General features: G+C 37.4%; 1 protein-coding gene across 1 annotated transcript in view; it reads left to right on the plus strand.

Annotated features, from left to right (window-relative positions):
- The window catches only part of Znf277 (zinc finger protein 277), a 95,457-nt gene that overhangs the window by 63,852 nt on the left and 11,225 nt on the right, over nucleotides 1–20,380 (plus strand). The window contains exons 5-7 of the mRNA XM_042684767.1: nucleotides 9,106–9,197; nucleotides 14,561–14,671; nucleotides 16,134–16,266. Of these exons, the coding sequence (XP_042540701.1) occupies nucleotides 9,106–9,197; nucleotides 14,561–14,671; nucleotides 16,134–16,266 (336 nt within the window). The remainder of the gene's footprint in view (nucleotides 1–9,105; nucleotides 9,198–14,560; nucleotides 14,672–16,133; nucleotides 16,267–20,380) is intronic.

Genomic DNA, 20,380 nt, shown 5'->3' on the forward strand with positions numbered 1-20,380 from the left:
TTCTTGAGGTGAGCAGGAATTATTGAGAGAGGGTATTCCTATATAGCTCAGGCTGGCCTCAGAGGTATACTTGTCCTGACTCCACATCCCAAGTGATAAGATTACAAACATAATCCACCACACCTGAATCTAGTTAATTTAAAATGTCCTGGGTAATCTATCTCTTCTGCACTCATTAAAAGCTATGCCAATAAGAAATAGTTGGGTGTTTTTCAATCCTTTGTACCAAGCAGATGGTTGATGCCTTCCAGTTGATGCAGTTTCAGAAAGGGTAGGAGGTTCTGATGTCTTTTAAAAAGATAAGATATTAGTCACATCAAATTTCCTGGTTGTAGGAGAGTATAATAGCATCCAGTTAAGAAATTTCTCTTTGGGGCACCAGCAGCTCAGTCCTATAATCTTAACCTGTTTGGGGTACTGAGAATTGGAAAATAACAGTTTGAAGCTATCTCAGCAGATAAGTTTGTAAGACCTCAACCCACTGTGGTGTGTCCTTATCATCCTAAGCTGTGTGGAAGGCTGAGATTGGGAGGATCACAGCTCCAGGTTAGCCCAGGCAGAAAAGTGCATGAAACTACATTTCAATAGAGGGAAAGTGGATATGGTGATACACGTGTGTCATCCCAGCATATAGAAAATTGTAGAACAGGTGGTCCAAGTGCCTACCTTGACAGGAAATGAGACCTTATCTCAATGACCAGTGAAAATAAAAAAAAAAAATAGGGCTGGAGATGTGACTCAGAAGTAGAGCACCAGCCTAGCAAGCCCAAGGCCTGAATTCAATCTCCACTACTACCAAAAAAAGAAAAGGGAAAGGGACCTTCATTTCTACAAATTGTAAATACTTCAATTTCTGAATATCTGAATTATTTAACCCACATATATGCCAATAATTTTTTTGACTGTCCTATGAAAAACATTTATTACAAAATATACTTGACATTTAATTCTAACTATTTTTTTTGTCTTTTCTTTTTCGGTATTTGGGTTTAACCCAGGACATTGCCCTTGCTAGGCAAGCATTTTGCCACTGAGCTACATGTCACCCCTGACATTTAATTCTTACACCACAGAGCAGTACTGCCCACCTTCACATATCATGTAGATGAAAAATTTAGGAATAATATATGATTTTCCACATTCTTGCCCTATACCCCAGCAACAGCAGGCCTTCCCTTTAAAGTAGTGGTGGGTCCTTCTCCCAACAGTTCACAGCTTCCCAGGAAGCCAGCTGAACTTCATGTGTGTTTACAATTGCAGAATTCGTATTTATATCTCTTTGTCCTATTCAGATTTGTTTTCTTTTTTATTTTTCCTGAGGAAACCTGCGTAAGAGTTGAATTCCTTGTGTCTAGCACCACAAGGAATTCAACCTTTAAGAAATCTCCTCAATGCTGAGCAAGGATGGCTCTTTCCTGCAAGAATGTCGGGTAGAAATATTAGACAAAGACAGTATGATCTGGTGGTTGTAAACTAGTGGGCACTTGGCAAGACCTTTTGTTCAGATTCTTCTCTGTGTCCCTTCGTCTTCAGAGATAAGGATGTTCCTTTTCACCAGGTATCTAGAGTACCTCTCATATGAAGATTATCTGCTTTAGGCAAGAAGAGGGCAAGACAGATAACACAGAACTGGCTACTTCTACTGCTTTGTCAAAGCCCATGGGGCCATCGCTGGCTATAGCCTGTCTGAACCCCATCAAAAGTATGTACTGTTGGGCTGGGAAGTTGGCTCAGTGGTAGAGTGCTTGCCTCACATGCATGAGACCCTAGGTTCAATTCCTCAGCACCATATAAGCAGAAAAAAGCTGGAAGTGGCACAGTGGCTCAAGTGGTAAGGCACTAGCCTTGAGCCGAAGAGCTGAAGGACAGTGCCCAGACCCAGAGTTCAGCCCCTATGCTGACAAAAAAAAAAAAGTATGTACTTTTTATAATGAGTGTCTCCCCATATGTCTCCAAATGAACTTCTGAAGGGCAACATTTCAGGTACCTAACCGGAGGAAGGACCAATCAAGATTACAGCTGTAAAGGAAGAGGGAAATTGCCCTTCTACTCTCAGAAAGTTCATTGGAATAAACTAGTGGCTAAGTAAGAGAAATAACAAATTTCCTTAACCTATAAAGGGGGATCAATCACAGCCCAATGAGGAGAATCACATGAGTATGATTATTCATTAGCCAAATGATTTAGAAGCTTATATACCCTTTGTTCTGTGGTGGGCAGGGGGAAGAGAGGTAGAAGAAGGTAGGCATCTTCTTGGGGAAGAGTGAACCATTTGGAAGTGAGGGAACTCAGGGGCTTGGAGAACATGCAGTGGCCTAGGACATTGTTGGGCTTTAGAACAGGCAGTGCATCATAGATGCTTCTCTGTGGAACTGAAATATTGTTGAGTGTTTATCTCTGAATGGGAGGGAACAATCAAGACAAGGTTAAGAGGACTTTGATTCTGAGTCTGCCTTGAAGACCTTTCAATATCCTCTAAAGTCACATTGTTCAGCATGCCCAATAAAACAGTATTTGGGAAGTATTGTTCTCTCAACCCCAACATAACCAGCCAGAACTTCAAACCCCTTGTTCAGACAAGAAACCTTCAGGGTGCATATAATTTTTGGAAATAGTCTTAAACTCTCAGTGTTCAGTCAAGAGAGCAAGTATGTGTAGCACATTATGACAGGCCTTGCCCCAGAACCCTGTCCTGTTTATACTGGGTTTTCAAATGGGCTTTGGCTTAAGGATTCATTTGTTTTGAGAATCTGTATGAAAAACAACCCTGTGTTGCTGAATCTATTTGAAATGTCTTTCTGATTTATAATGTATGATACATATTGTCTGAAATGTATGATACATAATATGATACATATCACATCCGTATGTATGTATGTATATATATATATATATATATATACATATATATATATATATATATATATACTTACTATGAATCTACAACAACTTCTGCCATTCATTACCCGGAGTTAGGTCAGTGTTCCACAAAACTGCCCTTATTTCAGACACAGATGCTTTGTGGTAGGTTTCAAACCAGTTGGCTGCAAATTCAGACATTCACACTAAGACCTCAAGTTTCATAGTTTGCTCGAGCAGTCCCAGAACTCACCAAAAACAAAAACAAACAGTATTTAGGATTACAGTGCCATTAGAACAATAGAATACAAATCAGAATGAGCCAGAGAGACACAGGATGAGGTTTGGGATTCATTGTCTCTTGGGATGTGTTACCCTCCCAGCATGTCAGTGTGTGACCCTTCTATTGGCAACAGGAAATCCTTATAAGAGTTTACTTTCCAGAGTTTTTATTGAGGCATCATTGAGTAGGCCTGATGGATTAAATCAACCCAGAGGTCAGGCTGCTGTGTGGTTCAAACTCCCATCCCACTAACCACAGAGTCAGTTTTCTGGCTTGGCCATGCCCTGACCTGAGTTATCTCTTTAACAATAACTTAGTTGCCACGTGAATAAGAGCCACTCCAATCACTCAGGATTTTCTGAAAGTTTTTAAGCTACCTCCTAGGAACAGGAGACTGTGGTCAGCCTAATTCTCTAGTACACAAACCCCTACCCTTTTATTGGTCTGTTCCCCTTTTCTAAGAAAAGATGATGAAAACCAAATTTGAGATCCACCATTAGGTGAGAGAGAGAGGGAGAGAGAGAGAGGGAGAGAGAGAGATGTGTATCTTTTTTTCCATTTATGTACCCATCCTGACCCATTTTGTTCTCATTTCTTTTGGGGGGGGGGAACATTTTGTTTTGCTTTGCATTTTGGTGTTAGTGGTACTGGGGTTTGAATTTAGGGCCTCTTACTTGTTAGGGAGGTACTCTTAACACAAGCCACTCACCCAGCTCTCATTATTTTTGTAATAGAGTTACATTTTCTTACCACTACTTCCGAGTAGCTGGGATTACAGTCATGTACCAAGATACTCAGTTGTTTTTGAGAACAGTCTCACTGTTTGACTAAAGATAGCTTTAAACTTCTATCTTCCTATTTTTCCCTTCCACATAACTGAGATTGCAGATGTGAACCAACATGCTTGTCCCTAAAATGATTTTTTAAGCAAAAAGCCTATCCCCTGAGTTATTACCCCATAGCAATATTTTTTTAAATCTTTGTATATCTCTGCATATTGCTAACAATTGTCATTTATGACTTAGGACTTTTTAAATCATAATAATAAATTTCTTTCTTAGAATAGTTTGTATATACAATAAACTGTTATCTTTATTACAGCAAACTTATTTTTATTATCTTCACAGTAGACTGCTATCTTTATTTAAATAAATACCTACTGCTATAGGAAGCTTTGCAGTTTACATTATATATGAAATATAAATCATATAATAAGTACCAGCCTTATTTCAGTAAAGGAGGATGAAGTGTTTTATAAATCCTTCTCCTTTGAGAAGGACATTTTGGCTTTCAGGAGAGTGTGCTGAGAGTATGTATGTTGTTGTACCTGGGATATAAATTTAACTGTCATATATTTGTTCTGAATGTTCGATAAGAAATTGCATATAAAAAGCATAAAGGAGCCTATTTTCCATTAGTTGAAAGTGTTAGGTTTGCCTGAACACTGAGTTCTAGAAAAGAGTTGCCTAGGACCACATTTAAAACTAGTTAATCACTGGAACAGGAGAATAGAGTTCCTGGCTCCTGTTGGTATTTCTTCCTGCTCAGCACAGAGCTGTAGCATTTGGACTAAGCCTGGAGTGAGAGGGGTAGAAAACAAAGATGGGCAAAAGATGAAACAATTCCTGCAGGCCATTTATTAGGTTAAGAAATAACAATAGTTTAGAAATAGTAATTGCTTTGAATTGCTATTGACACTAATATACATAGTATGCATTCTTGTTTTACCTATAGCGCAGGACTATGTAGAGAAGCAATGTAAAGGAAAAACTTTTAAAACCCTAGGTAGTATATGTTTGCATTACAGTACAATGTGGTAGGACTAGTTCTTTTGAAGGATTCTGTATTATAGAAAACAAGTTATTATCTAAATTTTGAAGATAAGACATAGGTATCTTAGAAACTATAATGTATAAAACTTAACCCTTTAAGTACCAAACTAAATTTTTTGTGATCTAAAATTCTATGTAGAACTCTTTGTTTCTACTTTGAGTCTAGATTGAAGCAAGGTGTTATTTGCATATATTGTCAATCCTATTATTTTAATGTGTTCTAAACCCTCAATCAAAACACTCCTTCATAGCTCACTCATTGCAGTGAATCTTCTATGTGGGCATTTTGTGGGCAATTTTAGTGCTGCCCAACCTCTTTGGAGTTCTGTTGCCTGGCTTCTGATCTTACATGTTTAGGATCTAAAGAGAAAGATCATTATTATAAGTTCTGCATCTGTGTATGCTACCATGTGTCCCTTATGAGAAAGTAAATTAGCACCACCTTTCGCACCAAATAGCTCTAAACAAACCACCATTGCTTTGGGGAGACAGTAGATAGGTCCATGAAGTCTCTTTTAGCTCTCACGTTCTGAAAAGCCAATATTGAACATTATTGAGGAACTATTTCTGGAGTAGAGTGATTAGATGCGTTTGGCAGCAATAGACTAGGTTAATGGAGAAGTATCCAAGAAGGGATTGGCAGAGTGTTTACCTTGCAACCACCAGAGCTAGGTATGAAAGGAATATAAGTTGAAGTTTGAAAAAATGGAATGGAGAACCCAGCTAGGATGAATACCATTTTTCACAATTTTAGGGCCCTTGTTTTCATTTATGATATAAAAATGAGAACATTCTAATGCAAGTATGAAGTAACAACTGGTTTAAAGTCTAAGAAGGATTTTTTTTTAAGTTTGGAGCTGAGCACTGAGTGTATTTCTAGCTACTTAAGAAGCTGAGATCTGAGGACTGCGGTTTGAAGCCGGCCCAGACCACAAATTTGAGATATTTATCTCTAATTAACCAGGAAAAAGCTATAAGTGGAGGTGTTGCTTAAGTGATAGAGTACCAGCATTGAGTAAAATAAGCTAAGGCGAGTATGAAGACCTGAGGTCAAGCCCCCATACAGATATAACAACAACAACAGCAAAGAATTTGGACAGTTCCAGGCATGGTGGTGCTCACCTATAGTTCTGGCTGCTTAGGATGCTATTGCTGGAGGATCACTTGAGGTAAAAGCCAGCATGAAAAACATAGATACCCATCTTTAGAAAAAGTGCAGGCAATGAACAAAAAGAAGATCTTGAAGGAGTTAATACAAGTTACAAGGGTTATACAGCACATATAGGATCAGGGATAACTTGTATACTATTTCTATGTTCGTGGTGAAAGCTAATCAGATAAAATGGCTGAGAACCTCTAGGAACTTGTCATCACTGCACAAGAGCAACTGCAAAACCAAATAATGGGAGAGTTATGTGGTTTTGTGCTGGCTGACCAGGCAATTTCTTCCTTTATTACAATGTCTATCTCATGCTGCCTCTAATTTACTGTAATGTAAATTAGGCCTTCCTAAGAATAACCAGTTATATATAACTTCCCATGCCTGCACATGTTGGCCATGCATTTCAGGTTCCACTAAGAGAACTTCATTTTGACCAAAGAAGACTCTTAGTTGACCTTGTATCACTCTGGTATTGACTCATCAAACTCTGTATTTTTGCTGAATCAAAGTGAAGGTGTTAAGCTAGTAAGATGTTTTCTTTGAATAAATTGGGGTTATATTACCATGATGAGATTGAAAATATATGAACCAGAATGTTGATTTTTTAAATGAGTGAGAAGTCTTGTAAGCTGAAAACAAGAACAGGCAGAGAAGATCCATGCTCAGCTATATAAGGTCATATTAATTTTCATTATCAAGAGCTGTGTCTGCTGAATTTAAGGGTTTGTTGTTAACAAAGTTGTCAATGTAATGCTTTAATATGTCCAATATGGGTGAGGTATTTGTAGTAAAACAATGTAAAAATTCAGATTTCCTTTTTAGGTACTTCATTTCTTTTACTATGAATTTGTTTTATATATGCTTCACCTAAGTGTAAAAAAAACTTTTAAAATTTTAATTGCCTTGATATATTAACCTTATTCTTTTTATTTCTTGCTTTTGTCTGTATCCATTTGGCAACAACATAAAATCCTAACCTTCATGAACTAAAAAGTGTTCTTTTATATTTGCTATGTGTCTGAATTGAATCTAGGGGTTTCCATTCTCCTTCTCTGAATTCCAATTTATTTGAGTGCTACAACTCCTATCATCTCCATTAAAACTTCACGGCCCCCAGAAAATCTTCACTCTTCCCTGTACCTGTATAGCTTGTACGGGGCATAAGATTAAAAGAATCCCAATAGCTGTTGTTTGTTTGTTTTAGTTCTGTCTCTAGCTCTCTTCTTTCTGGCTCTTTGTATTTTAGATTCAAAACACATCAGCATCCTCAACTCCCTCCCCCCTTCTTTCCATCTCTATCTCTGTTTCTCTCTCTCTGCCCAATACGTCACCACTTCTTTGAGTTCAACTTCCTTACAATGCAGTTGGGAAAATCCTAGCTGAAAATTGGTGATTTTTCCTTTTTCTTTTAAAAATTGCATACTTGCTTGGGTGCCAGTGGCTCACGCCTGTAATCCTAGCTATTCAGGAGGCTGAGATCTCAGGATCATGGTTCAAAGCCAGCGTGGGCAGCAAAGTCCGTGAGACTCTGATCTCCAATTAATTACCAGAAAACCAGACACGGTGCTGTGGCTCAAAGTGATAGAGTGTTTGCCTTGAGCAAAAAAGCTAAGGGACAGCATCCAGGTTCTGAATTCAAAGCCCCATGACCCACAAAAAAAAAGAAAAAAGAATTACAGACCTATGCTGTTAACTAGTATCTGAAACCAGATAAAAATCTATAAAGCAATTTGTTTTTTAGTAGTTTATTGTGGAAGGGTGGGTAAGTTTGAGATCTATTATTCTATCATGGCAGAATCTAGAAGTTCACCAGATTGATTTCCCCAAAATAGTGTCTTCGTGTGTTTCTTGAATAGATTAATATTACCAGATATTTATAAATGAGCAGTGTTTTATGGAGGGCCTAATTTGAGCTCCATGTTGTAAGAGAAGCTAGAGAAAAATATAAGAACCACAAAGGGACTTTTTTTTAACTTCAGCTACTTTTCTTTTCCCTTCAAAAGACAAAACAGCAGTAAGGGGATAATGGGTTACAGGCAACATCAGGCGACACATGTACAACTATTGAACTCATTATTTAAATTATCTGATCAAATGTTATCAACAGTGTACACTGACATGTCATTTTTGTATGTTTTGTTTGTTTGTTGAGACAATTTTCCTGTGTAGCCCCGGCTGGCCTCTAACTGGCAATCTTCTTGCCTCAGTCTCTCAAATGTTTGATTAAAAGTGTTTGCCAACATGCCTAGAAAATATAGTATTGTTATCTTTAAATGGAGAAAATGGGATTGCGAGATTAAGTAAAATATCAACTATGGGTGAGAGCCAGATTTCAAATCCAGACCTGCTCAGTATTTCAGTAGGCTCTTAACTATTATGCTGTATTCAGAAACAAGTATAAAATTGGGTCTTAATGAACAAGCAAAGATTTGCTAAGAGTGAAAAAGCAAAGGGAAATTAAATGCCCTGATAGAAAGGTAATATACAGAATCCTTCTGATTAAAGCAGGACATAATCAGAGAAAATTAAATTGAGCATGACAAGGTAATCATAGCTGAAGACAATACTTAGTGAAAGTTTTTCTAGCAGCAAAAAGTCAAGATGGAAATTATGGAATAGGTGGGTGATTCTTGAGGAGACTTACAGTAATCCCATAATTGAATAAAAACTAGATTCAGTGTGAATGCATTGGGCATACGGAGAAGGGCAGTATGAAAGAGTTTGAGTCAAAATTGATCAGATCTTGATGACAAACTAAACAGTTTTAAGAATAATAATAACAATTTAAATAACCGCAATGGTCTACAGGATTTAACAGTACAGATTTGGAGTTTTGATACAAAGAAGAGAACATAGAAATTTTGAAATATTAGCAACTCCTGTACACTCCCTTTCAGACTATGACATTTTTTTCAAGCACTAACTGTGAATTTTGAAGGATAGTGTCATAAATCTGTTTCACTTTACAGAAAGAAATTCTGGAACAACAGCAACAAGAACGAAATGATACTCATTTCCATGGCATTTGTATGTTTTGCACTGAGGAATTCCTTGGAAACAGGTTTGTCATTATGCAACCTTAAATTTTACTGTTTTTTATCTGAAAAATTCATCAAAATATTCATAGCTTGGTTATATAAATTAAATTCTACAAATTAGTCTGAGTTTCTTTTCTGGTACCAAGGATTGAACCCAGGATGCTGAATTCCTGAACGAAATCACTCTGGGCCTGGGTGCTATCCATGAGCTTTTGTGCTCCAGGCTAATGCTCTACTACTTGAGCCACAGCTCCACTTCCTGCTCTTCTTTTCTTTTCTTTCTTTCTTTCTTTCTTTCCTTCTTTCTTTCTTTCTTTCTTCCTTTCTCTCTCTCTCTCTTTCTTTCTTTCTTTCTTTCTTTCTTTTTGTAGTTTAGTGGTGATAGAAGAGTCTCACAGACTCCTACTCATGCTGGATTCAAACCATGATCCTCGGATCATGCAGCTTCAGCCTCATATCCTCAGCCTCCACAGTTGCTAGAATTCTCAGGCATGAGCCACCAGCACCCAACTTTGCTTTGTGTGTGTGTGTGTGTGTGTGTGTGTGTGTGTGTGTGTGTGTGTGTGTACAGCAGAACAATAAATTCCTAGAATGCTGAAAATAGACTTATGTTTAATAGTGGGTGGGTCCTTTTAAAATTGGCTGATAAGACCATACATACGAACCAATGAAAAGGCAGTAGGACAAATTAGTAATACTAACTTATTAGCTTTAAACCTTTGGCAGTTTTTGGTTTTTTAGTTCTGAATGTTAATTATAAAGACCGCTGGGCACCTGTGGCTCACATCTGTAATCCCAGCTATGTAAGAGGCTGAGATCTAAGAATTATGGTTCATTGTTAACCCAGGCAGGAAATTCTGTGAGACTCTTATCCCTAGTTAACCACCATAATGCTAGAAATGGAGTTGTGGCTCAAGTAGTTGAGTGTGGTCCTGAGATTTTGAGCTCAAGGCCCAGAATTCAAGTCCCAGGACCAGTACAAAAAAAAAATCATAAAAACCTTTAAAAAAAAAAGTTGGACAGTTGTTCATTCTGTTGATAATCCAGTAAGTCCAAGACCAGTTGCTGTACTGCAACCCAATTATTCATTGAGAGGTAACATCTGACTCTATAGGTTTAAAACATAGCTCCTAGGTGACTGCTCTGCTCCTGCTTTAGACACGAGCCATAAGTTTAGGGGTTCTTATGCTACTTGAACTTTTAATTGACTGGCTACAAAGTCAGAGATGGTTATTGATAATTTCCTTTAATTTACTATTCATTAGAATGGCTCCTAGAACTTAGGACAGCATTGTGCTTTTGATTACAGTTTTATTATAAAGAAAACATATCAGGAACAACCAGAAAAAAAAGATAGGCAAGGTTGGAGAGAGTCCTGAATGCAAAGTTTCAGTGACTCCCCAAATTTCAGTTATTTATTGAAACGTTATTACATAGAGATAATGGGTTAAATCATTGAACTCAAATTTCTGAGAGTCCCCTCTCTGACAACCATGCTGATTGAAAGTACCAACTTTCAATCATGTACATAGAGTGTGGTGTGCTAAGCCAGCAACAGCTTCTTATAACCATGTCTCTTTACTACATCAAGAGACCGCATTCAGTGTTCAACCTATAAATCTAAGTTTGTATATGTATACTCCATAAGCAGTTTTAGGGAACCCTGCTTTGCTCATAATAAAGAACTTCAGAATAGCAGATAAAGCAGATCAAGTAACATGTCATTTTTACTCCAGATCCCAAAGATTTTTCCACCTTTTTCAGCCAATTGCTATGTCCAGAAGAATGAATACATGAGTCCCAGCCTTTCCCTCCTTTCTTGCCTTAGGCAAACAGGCAGAATCAAACCAACTTTTAATTAACTAGTAAACCACTGAGGAATTTATAAAGTTCTCTAAAGATAGAACCAATAGAAGACAAACATACACCATACATATATACATAATACACAGAACATATGTATATAGAAGCACATATGTACATTTATGTGCACACATATGTAGAGAAAGAGACAGACAAGTAGATAGATATTATAGTAAACAGGAGGCTAAGACTATGCTATGCAAATTAGAGATCCAAGGAAGCCAGCAGTGAATTCAGTCTGATTCTGAAAACCTGAGAACCTTGGCCATAGAGTTTCAGGGTTCAAAGGCTCAAAATCCAAAGCACCAAGGACAGGAGAGGAAAGAGGTCCAGCTCAACTCTCCAAATCCCTTATGTATTATTCAGTCTGCTGGTTTATGTGTTAGTTACTTCCAGAAACATTCTTACAGACATACCCAGAAATACTACTTAACTAGCTATCTGGAGATCTAGCAAAGTTGATACATAAAAATTAACCTGGAGAGGACAGCTTTTTTTTTTTGGTCCAGTCATGGGGCCTGAACTCTGGGCCTGGACGCTGTCCCTCAGCTCTTCAGCTCAAGGCTAGCACTCTACCACTTGAGCCACAGTGCCACTTCCGGCTTTTTTCTTTTTGCTTATGTGGTGCTGAGGAATCGAACCCAGGGCCTCATGCATGCAAGGCAAGCGCTCTACCACTGAGCCACCTTCCCAGCCCAGGACAGCTTTTTCTTGAACCCTCTGCCAACTCTACTTATATCTGGCTCCCTTTTCAACATCTGTATATCAAGCCTGGAACTCTGGGAAGTCCTAAGACTAGGCTACTCCTGGAACAAGTGAAGGAAAGGCAGAAGATATCAGTGACCACCAGGTGGGAACCTGCGGCCATATGAAAACAGCCCACCAAATCCCTTCTTAGCAGTGGTTCTCCCTCTACATAGTGCCTTTCAAGGATTTCAGTGTCAGTCACAGCAACCTGAGTGGGCAGGCCTTGATCAATTTTGAGCCTTCATAGTGGAATTCACTTACTTCTAGAAGGCACGAAAGATAATACCATTCAAGTACATGAGCAGGGGAATCATCACATGTACCAGCTTTGGCATAGCACCTGATCTCCTCATTTTCAATGTCTGGAATGCTTTCTGCCAGGCCTCAGAAAAGTTTAGAGCAAACCTAGGTTTTCATGACACATATACAGTGGAATCTTTGGGAAATTCTGCCGCATTCCATGATGCCCCTAGGAGATCTAGGAGATACTGTGAACCATCTTAATAGATACTTGTAATAAAAGTTATGAGAAATAGCTAAGTAGATAATAAGTGTATTAATCACAGATTAATAAATGTCTCCTTATCATAGAAAAAAGACCAAGTCAAACATTTTTAGTAGTATTTGTTTTATTTCACTTTTTCAAGGAAAAATATATTGAAAAAATGGAGGGCAAGGCAACTAAATAGGCAAGAATAACAAATACATAATCACTATACATAATCTAGCAATATATGTTTACTGAGAAGTTCCCCCAAACTGTCCCCTTCATTTTTGTAAAGTCAAGTTCTATTGAGTCCTAGTAGAATATATTGTACACATATGTTTTATGTTATGAGAATTAAAATTAAAATTTTCATGTGGTACATGTAAGCCATAGAATACTGTTCAGCCATGTAAAAATCCTGTCATTTGTGTCAACTTAGATTGAACTGGAGGACATACAAGTGCTATAAGCCGGGCACAGAAAGACAAATATCACGTGATTTTACTCGTGGAATCTATAAAACAGTTAATGTCATTCAAAGTTAACAGTAGAGCCTGAGGGAGAATGAGAGGAAAGGGATGGAGAGAAGTTGGTCAGTGAGTTCTAAGGTATAGCTAGAGAGGAGTAAGTTCTTCTATGCTAACGTACAGTGGGATGACTATAGATACATAAATGATGATAATTACTTTTTATTTCCAGAGGTTATATATAAGAGATATTTATTCAGGGAGTTTGCTAATACAATTATAGAGGCTGAGCAAGCCCAAGAAAAGGCATCTAAAAACTATAAATCCTGGGATGCCAGAAGTATGGCTCAGTTCAAGTCCAGAGGGCTTAGAATCAGGGAAGCTGTAGAGTAACTCTCAGTTCAGGCTAAAAGCCTAAGAACCCTGAAGCCACTAGTATAAATCCTAGAGTTCCAGGCCAGAGAGCCTAAAGTTATGTTATCAAGAACTAAGGAAAAGCCGGGAGCTGATGGTTCATGCCTGTAATCCTAGCTACTCAGGAGGCTAAGATCTGAGGATCACAGTTCAAAGCCAGCCCAGGCAGAAAAGCCCGTGAAACTCTTATCTCCAAGAAACCACCAGAAAACTGGAAATGGCGCTGTGGTTCAAGTGGTAGAGCACTCGCCTTGAACTGAAGAGCTGGGGGACAATGCCCAGGCCCAGAGTAAAAGCCCCACGACTGACAAAAAAAGGAAAGACAGTGTATCAGTCCCAGGAGAGAGAAAAACAACAAAGCACAGTACAGAAAGTTTAGTACAGCTAATCAATCTTGATCCTAGTGTCCTACATGAGAAGAATTCAGACAAGATACAATTTAGTAAAAGTGAGAAGACAAATTAGTAGGAAAGAACTATGGCAGAGAGAGATTACACTTTGAAGATGCACTTCAGATCACCTTTAGCTATCATCTGTTGTCATCAAAACACTGCTAATCAGGGAGATTTGTGGGCAAGGTGTGAGTAGGGATGCAGAGTTAAAATAGTCCTTGTCACAAGTACATTCAGAGGTTGGGATCAAGTCCTTTGATAATCCATTGTCTCAGGATAGGTTAAGTGAATCAGTGCTTCCTGGAGTCCAAGATAGCTTTAAAGTGACTGGAGAGGTGGGTCTTCAGAATCATTTAGTCCCTCCTCAGGACCAGCCCACCAGGAAGTCACTCCCTAGAGTTGAGGAATGCTTACTGAAAAACATGTGACCTCTAGGGCATGCAGACCTGAGAGGCATAAGTTAAAGATCTGCTTTTTCTAGGAACTACTTGTTGACCCCCCCATAGGCTGTAATGAAGCCTTTCATGAATCCTTACATGGATGGAATATGCAAAAACCCTATCTGGTCACATTTCATCATCCCAATGGCCACCTTGACTTGTTGGAAGACTTACTCGCAATATTTTTTCTTAGAGATCCTGTTATCTCACCTTCCATTTTAGATTCCCTTTGCATTTCTCATCACTCACAACTGCTACCTTAATTAAATGATGCCCATCTACCCACTTCCCTCCTAACTCCACTCAGACTTTAATGCCAGTCTCCTTTGGAAACATCTTCCCAGTCATACCCCAAAATAATGCAGTGTGTTAGCCAATACAACAAATTTTGACCTGTTTGACCTGTTTAACCAACTTCATAAAATGTCACTCCTTTAAAGTTCAAATATTCATGCTGGTGTCTTATATTTGCATATTCCTCTATTTTGTGTTATTATTATATCAATACTGTTCCTGGCCTGATTTATTGCTAGATGATTTATTAAAAAATGCATATTCTTCAAAATTTTTTCATAGGTCTATTCTTTTGAATCACATGGCAAGAGAACACGCTTTCAACATCGGCTTGCCAGACAACATTGTAAACTGCAGAGAATTCCTGTGTACATTACAGAAGAAGCTTGACAAGTATGTACAATTTTATGAAACATCGTTAGATTTATTTTCATCTTAATCTCTTGTGAATTTTTTTAAATGTATGTAATTGTCAGAATTAATTTAAAAACTGGAAGTTACTCATTTCTCCTGCCACAGATTGCATTTTGTATGCTAATTGTGATTTTTTACATCATATAATGTTGGGCATAAATGACATTTTAATTTAAAAATTAAAAAAATACACTGAAAGACTAGTGTGTGGCTCAAATGGTAGAGCAACCACCAAGCAATCACAGGGCCCTGAGTTCAAATCTCAGAACAGCCAAAATGAGGTTCCTTAAAAAAATAAACTAAAAAGTTAAATTTAAAAAGAATAAAGTCAATAAAACCAGATGAGCTGGCCTTAATAATTAATGAATATCAATAATTAAGTTATTGCTCATATATTATTTACTATAAAAGATACACTTATTCTGTAGCATAAGAAGTAGGATGTTTAGTGGAGACTTCAAAAAGAATTCAACGTTGAAACAATAACAATCTTCATGGAATAGAGAATAGACTTTATGGATCTTACATCAGAGGTGTAGAAGTTACTCATGACTATCAAGCTTAGTAAAGGGAAAGCTTCTTAGAAAATTGGTCAACACTTGGCAATTTCTAATATACTAAGTAATGAATTCCCTATCACTGGAAATATTCAAGCAGAAGGCATTTGAAAATAATAGCTAACATCTATATAAATAAAATAGCCCACACAGTTCAGAGCCCATTAAGTAATCAATAAATATATGTGAAAGCATTATAAAAGTTTCCTAAAATGTAGGAATTATCTTCATTTTAGAATCAGCAAATGACAACAGAGAAGGCAATTAACTCTTACATCCCACAGATGATAGGTATTAGCCCTAGAACCAAACCCTGAAAATCAACTTATGGGATATATATATATACTATATATGCTAGATATGTACTAATTGTTACAATTCTAGAAATCAGTTCTAGTGATCACTGTAATTGTTTGAAGAATATTCCTACATTTTCATTTTAGAATAGGTAACATGGATTAATTACTACAGACAATAAGGATAGTCACTTCTAATTACCATTGTAATTATTTGAAGAATATTCCTATATTTTCATTTTAGAATAGGTAATTTGGTTAGTAAAATATCAAGGTAATTTTTTATATAGCAGTGTTCGACATAGTTTTAGCTAAGTAGCCAATTTGTCCATTTAGGCAAATATACTACATCATGTGTCATACAAAGCTAAATGAATAAAATGAGGGACAGATTTGGACACAATGATGGTATATTCCATCAGTAGATTCTGTGTGGACTAAAATGAGTAAGAAAACTCATACAGAGGCCTTTTGTTTTTTTTTCTGTTTTTGTTTTCTGGGGTTATTGTTACTGTTGTTGTTTTATATAGAGTTCTTGCATCAACCATCCAAGAGATTTCTTTAACATATAATTTGTGTGTCCTTTAGTTTGCAGTGCTTATACTGTGAAAAGACCTTCAGAGACAAAAATACACTTAAAGATCACATGAGAAAAAAACAACATCGTAGGATCAATCCAAAGAACAGAGACTATGACCGATTTTATGTCATCAATTATTTGGTAAGGTTTTTGCATAATTTCAAATTTGACTGTAGTACTGGAATAAAAATCTTCCTATGAGCCAACTAATGTTTGAATAAGAAATTAGTACAAGAGCGCAAAATGTAATTGAGAGGTATTTTCAAGTAAGAATTAGCAGTGATTTTAAAAGCTTAATTTCATTTGATGTGGCAGGTATTATGGACTGAAAATATCATGTTTCTAGAACTCACAATGATTATGACCCAAGTGGGAAAAAAATCAGTCTTTGACTATCTGTACACCATTCCCCATTTATTATCTGTTAACTGAGGTCAGACATTTCTGTTTTTTCTTCAGCAAATGTTCATTGAGTCCTAATGCTATTCAAGGTCATTCTTTATTTTTTTTTTCTTTCTTTCTTTTTTTTTTTTAAACCAGTCCTCGGGCTTGAACTCAAGGCCTAAGTGCTGTCTCTGAGCTTCTTTTGCTCAAAGCTAGCACTCTACCACTTGAGCCACAACTCCAATTCCAGCTTCTTCTGTGTATGTGGTACTGAGGAATCAAACCCGGGGATTCATGCATGCTAGGCGAGCACTCTACCACTGAGCCACCTTCCCAGCCCTCAAAGTCATTCTTTAAAAGTGATTTATTTAATCTTTCTCTCCACTAAAAGATCCTTTCTTTACCACAAGAAAAAAATGTTTATCTTAATTATTCTCTGGGCCAACTTATTTTTAAGTATCAGAGGAACCAGTACATTTTAATATACAGGGGTATGTTTATTTGTTTGCTTGTAAGATGGGCTGACCAGGTTACTATGCTAAGGATTATCAGTGCATTAAAAGTTATCCTTACCCAGAAGCCTCAATAACATTTGTTGGCTTCTATAGTCCCTTTGGGGTAAGAAATAATATTCTGTTTGGGACAGATGTCACCTTAGAGATATTTAAAAATATGGGACTGAATGTTGGACTGGCACAATTGACAGCTGCACTCAATCTGCTGGCTTTTTTTTAACTGTATAAGACAAAGAAAGGAAACTACTCCTACATTAAAAGGATTAAATAGCTCTAAAGAGGGGTTAAATGGAAGATGGAGAACTCTGTTGCTAACTGATACTGTCTTTAGCAAATAGAAATGGTTTTCTTTCTCTTGTCAATATTAATGAAATAAAATCCAAAACCATTGGCTACAGAAGACTTATTGAATATAATCAGTCATTATATCTATTGGCTAGAAATAAACACATTCTGACTTACGTTGGAAATCTCTGCTCTAAGGTGAAATTTTTGTCTGTTCTAACTAATCCACATAGTGTTAAACTGAAATTCCCCCTGAAGAAGCAAATTTAGCATGTGTTTGAAGATTGACTATGGGAGGTTGCCATGGTTTGCTACAAATGTTTTACAACCGGCTAAAGGCAAAGGTACCCTTTGAGTCTTTCAATCTTCTCTTGAAATCACTCAGTCATTACTTCCTGCAGCAAATGCTGCTTCAGGGCCCAGTCTGATCCAATAGGGAGTGGACTTCAGCCTTAGTTCTAAGAAATATGAAGCTACTGCAGCAAACTATGAGAGCAATTTAATAGACATTCCTCCTGGGGTTCTTTTAAACTAATATTTAAGAGCTTCAGAGTGACAGAACTTTGTATAGCTTTAGGTGTTTGCCTTGAAGAGGATACTTCAAAGGGCCTGCATACTCATATTCTGCTGGCACTTTACCAAAGTACAAGATTCATTTCCTGAGCGCCCAAGTAGTGTGGCTGTCAAAACTGAAATAATTTACAAACGACAGCTATCCCTAGACAAACATGGGGGGTTATACTAGCAAGTCATGGTTCAATATAATATAAAGATTTTAGTAAGTACAGAATGAAAATGAAATAACAACTTCAGGGTATTACTGACATACGCTATTTTTTAAGAAATCAGCAGCTATTAGAACATTCACTTTTGGCCAGACACTGTCCTAGGCATTTACATTAAATCATTGGATCACATCCTATGAAACAAGTACTAGTATTAAACCTATTCTATAGATCAGGAGACAGGAAAGAAAGTTTAATAAGTTTCCCAGACTCACTGAGCTAGAGCAAGATCTTTATCCTCTGCAAGAGAAATTCCTTCATTGTCAGAGTTGAAATAATTCTAATATCTGTATCTTACACCTTCAGTTGAATTTTTTGTCAAGATTATTTCATTATCTATTCGTTGCAACCCCTTTGCCCATTCTCTTTTATAATAAAACTTGAAAGTAAATTAACAACAAAGTGCAGCTGACTTTAATCTGTGCTCTAAGACTCTTGTCTGCATACTTTGTCTTCCTAGCTCTATATGCCTAACTACTTTGAAAGGGATTTAAGGTCAATATATATACATGAATGTAGATATACATATACATGCAGCATAAGAGTCATCTACCTATAGAGTTCCTCACTTCATTTTCAGTCCCTGTATACTCTCCAGACCAGCGATAATGGGCACAGCCAGGCTATCCTGACAGGGTAACCTCTGTAGTTACCAAAGATGGGAAAGCTAGCTGGGCACAGGTGGCTCATGCTTATAATCCTGGTATTCAGGAGACTGAGATCTGAGGATCCCAGTTCAAAACCAGCTTGGGCAGACAAATCCAAAAGACTCTCCAGTTAACCAACAAAAAGGCTAAGGGGGAGCAAAAGGACCTGAGTTCAAGTCCCAGTACTGGCACCAAAAAAGGGGGGAAGAATGGGAGGAGAATGGAAAGCCAATAAGGCTTGTTAAACTTTCATCTAAGTTCAGAAAACTGATAATTTCCATGTTTAATCATTTATACCAGTTTATGAATAATAACATGTGTTGATGAGGGCCTTTACCTAAATAAAAATTTGCCTAGTCCAAATTATATGCTTCAGTTCTTGTGCTTTGTTTTCTCACAAACAGAAGAGTTCTGTGGATAGTAGGCTGCTTAAGGGACAGGGTGCCAGTTAGTTTCAGTTGGATACTCTTACCTCAGGCCAACAAACTGTCTACCAGCATCAAGGCTTCAGTGACATAATTCTGAGTTGTGTCCATGGTTCAAGCCCTGAATTTTCCAAATTTTTTTGCGGTGGTTTTATCATTTGATCTAATATTTTTTACTTATAATTATACAAAGCCACATATAATACAGGTAGTCTCAACCTTTTTTTTTTTTTTTTGGTCGTTCGTGGGTCTTGAAATCTGGGCTTGGGCGCTCTCTCACCTCTTCAGCTCAAGGCGAGCACTCTACCGCTTGAGCTACAGCACCAATTCTGGTTTTTCTGAGTGGTTTATTGGAGATAAGAGTCTCACGGACTTTCCTGCCCAGGCTGGCTTTGTACCTCGATCTTCAGATCTCAGCCTCCTGAGTAGCTAGGATTACAGGCGTGAGCCACTGGTGCCCAACCTCAACCGATTTTTCATAGTTTTGCTATAGTGTTTTTCTCTCAGTGTTTCTAGTGGGTTTTTGATAAGTGTGTGAACACATGTAAGTGTATATGGTTCAGGTGGATGGGGACTGGGTGAGGGTGATATTTTTCCCCCATGTTTTTCTCCACCCTCTCATTGCTCATAAACCATCTGATGCAGTAGTTTGAGGGGGTGTTCTGAACATCTTTACTGACATGCTTCCAAACTTTGTTTTTCTTGTGTTCTTTGCTTTCCTGACATGATTCATTAGCAAGCACAGTCTCTTAATTAGAGAGCTGTGTACTTTGATTTTTGAATTTTGTTTTCCTCTTTGGGTCTCATTTCTATAATGAATCATATATTTAAAATGTAATACAGCAGAGCACTTTAGGAGAGTCTGGGCCAATGTCATATGCAAATTGCTTATTTCCTAATATACTAGTTAACATAGATTGTCACTATCCTCTCAAGTTTGAGAAATCATTAATGTTGTATTATCTTGAGAAATTCCTATTTGTTGTATGTAATGAACACTAAAGTTGCAAAATCACAATTTGGGCTTAGAAGTCTGAAAGTGAAAGATATTTTTGTTCCTTTTGGCTCTAATGGTTTATTGCTAAGCATCATTTGTCTATATCATTCAGAATAGTAATATCTCAGATGGCCCTTCCTTGAATAATATCTAGTTGCAATAAAAGATTGACCATAAATCCTAGTCCCAAGAAACCAAGTAAAGCATGAAGTATTCA

This window comes from Dipodomys spectabilis, unplaced genomic scaffold (assembly GCF_019054845.1).
Source record: "Dipodomys spectabilis isolate Male_0828 unplaced genomic scaffold, ASM1905484v1 ptg000089l, whole genome shotgun sequence".
Classification (NCBI taxonomy): domain Eukaryota; kingdom Metazoa; phylum Chordata; class Mammalia; order Rodentia; family Heteromyidae; genus Dipodomys; species Dipodomys spectabilis.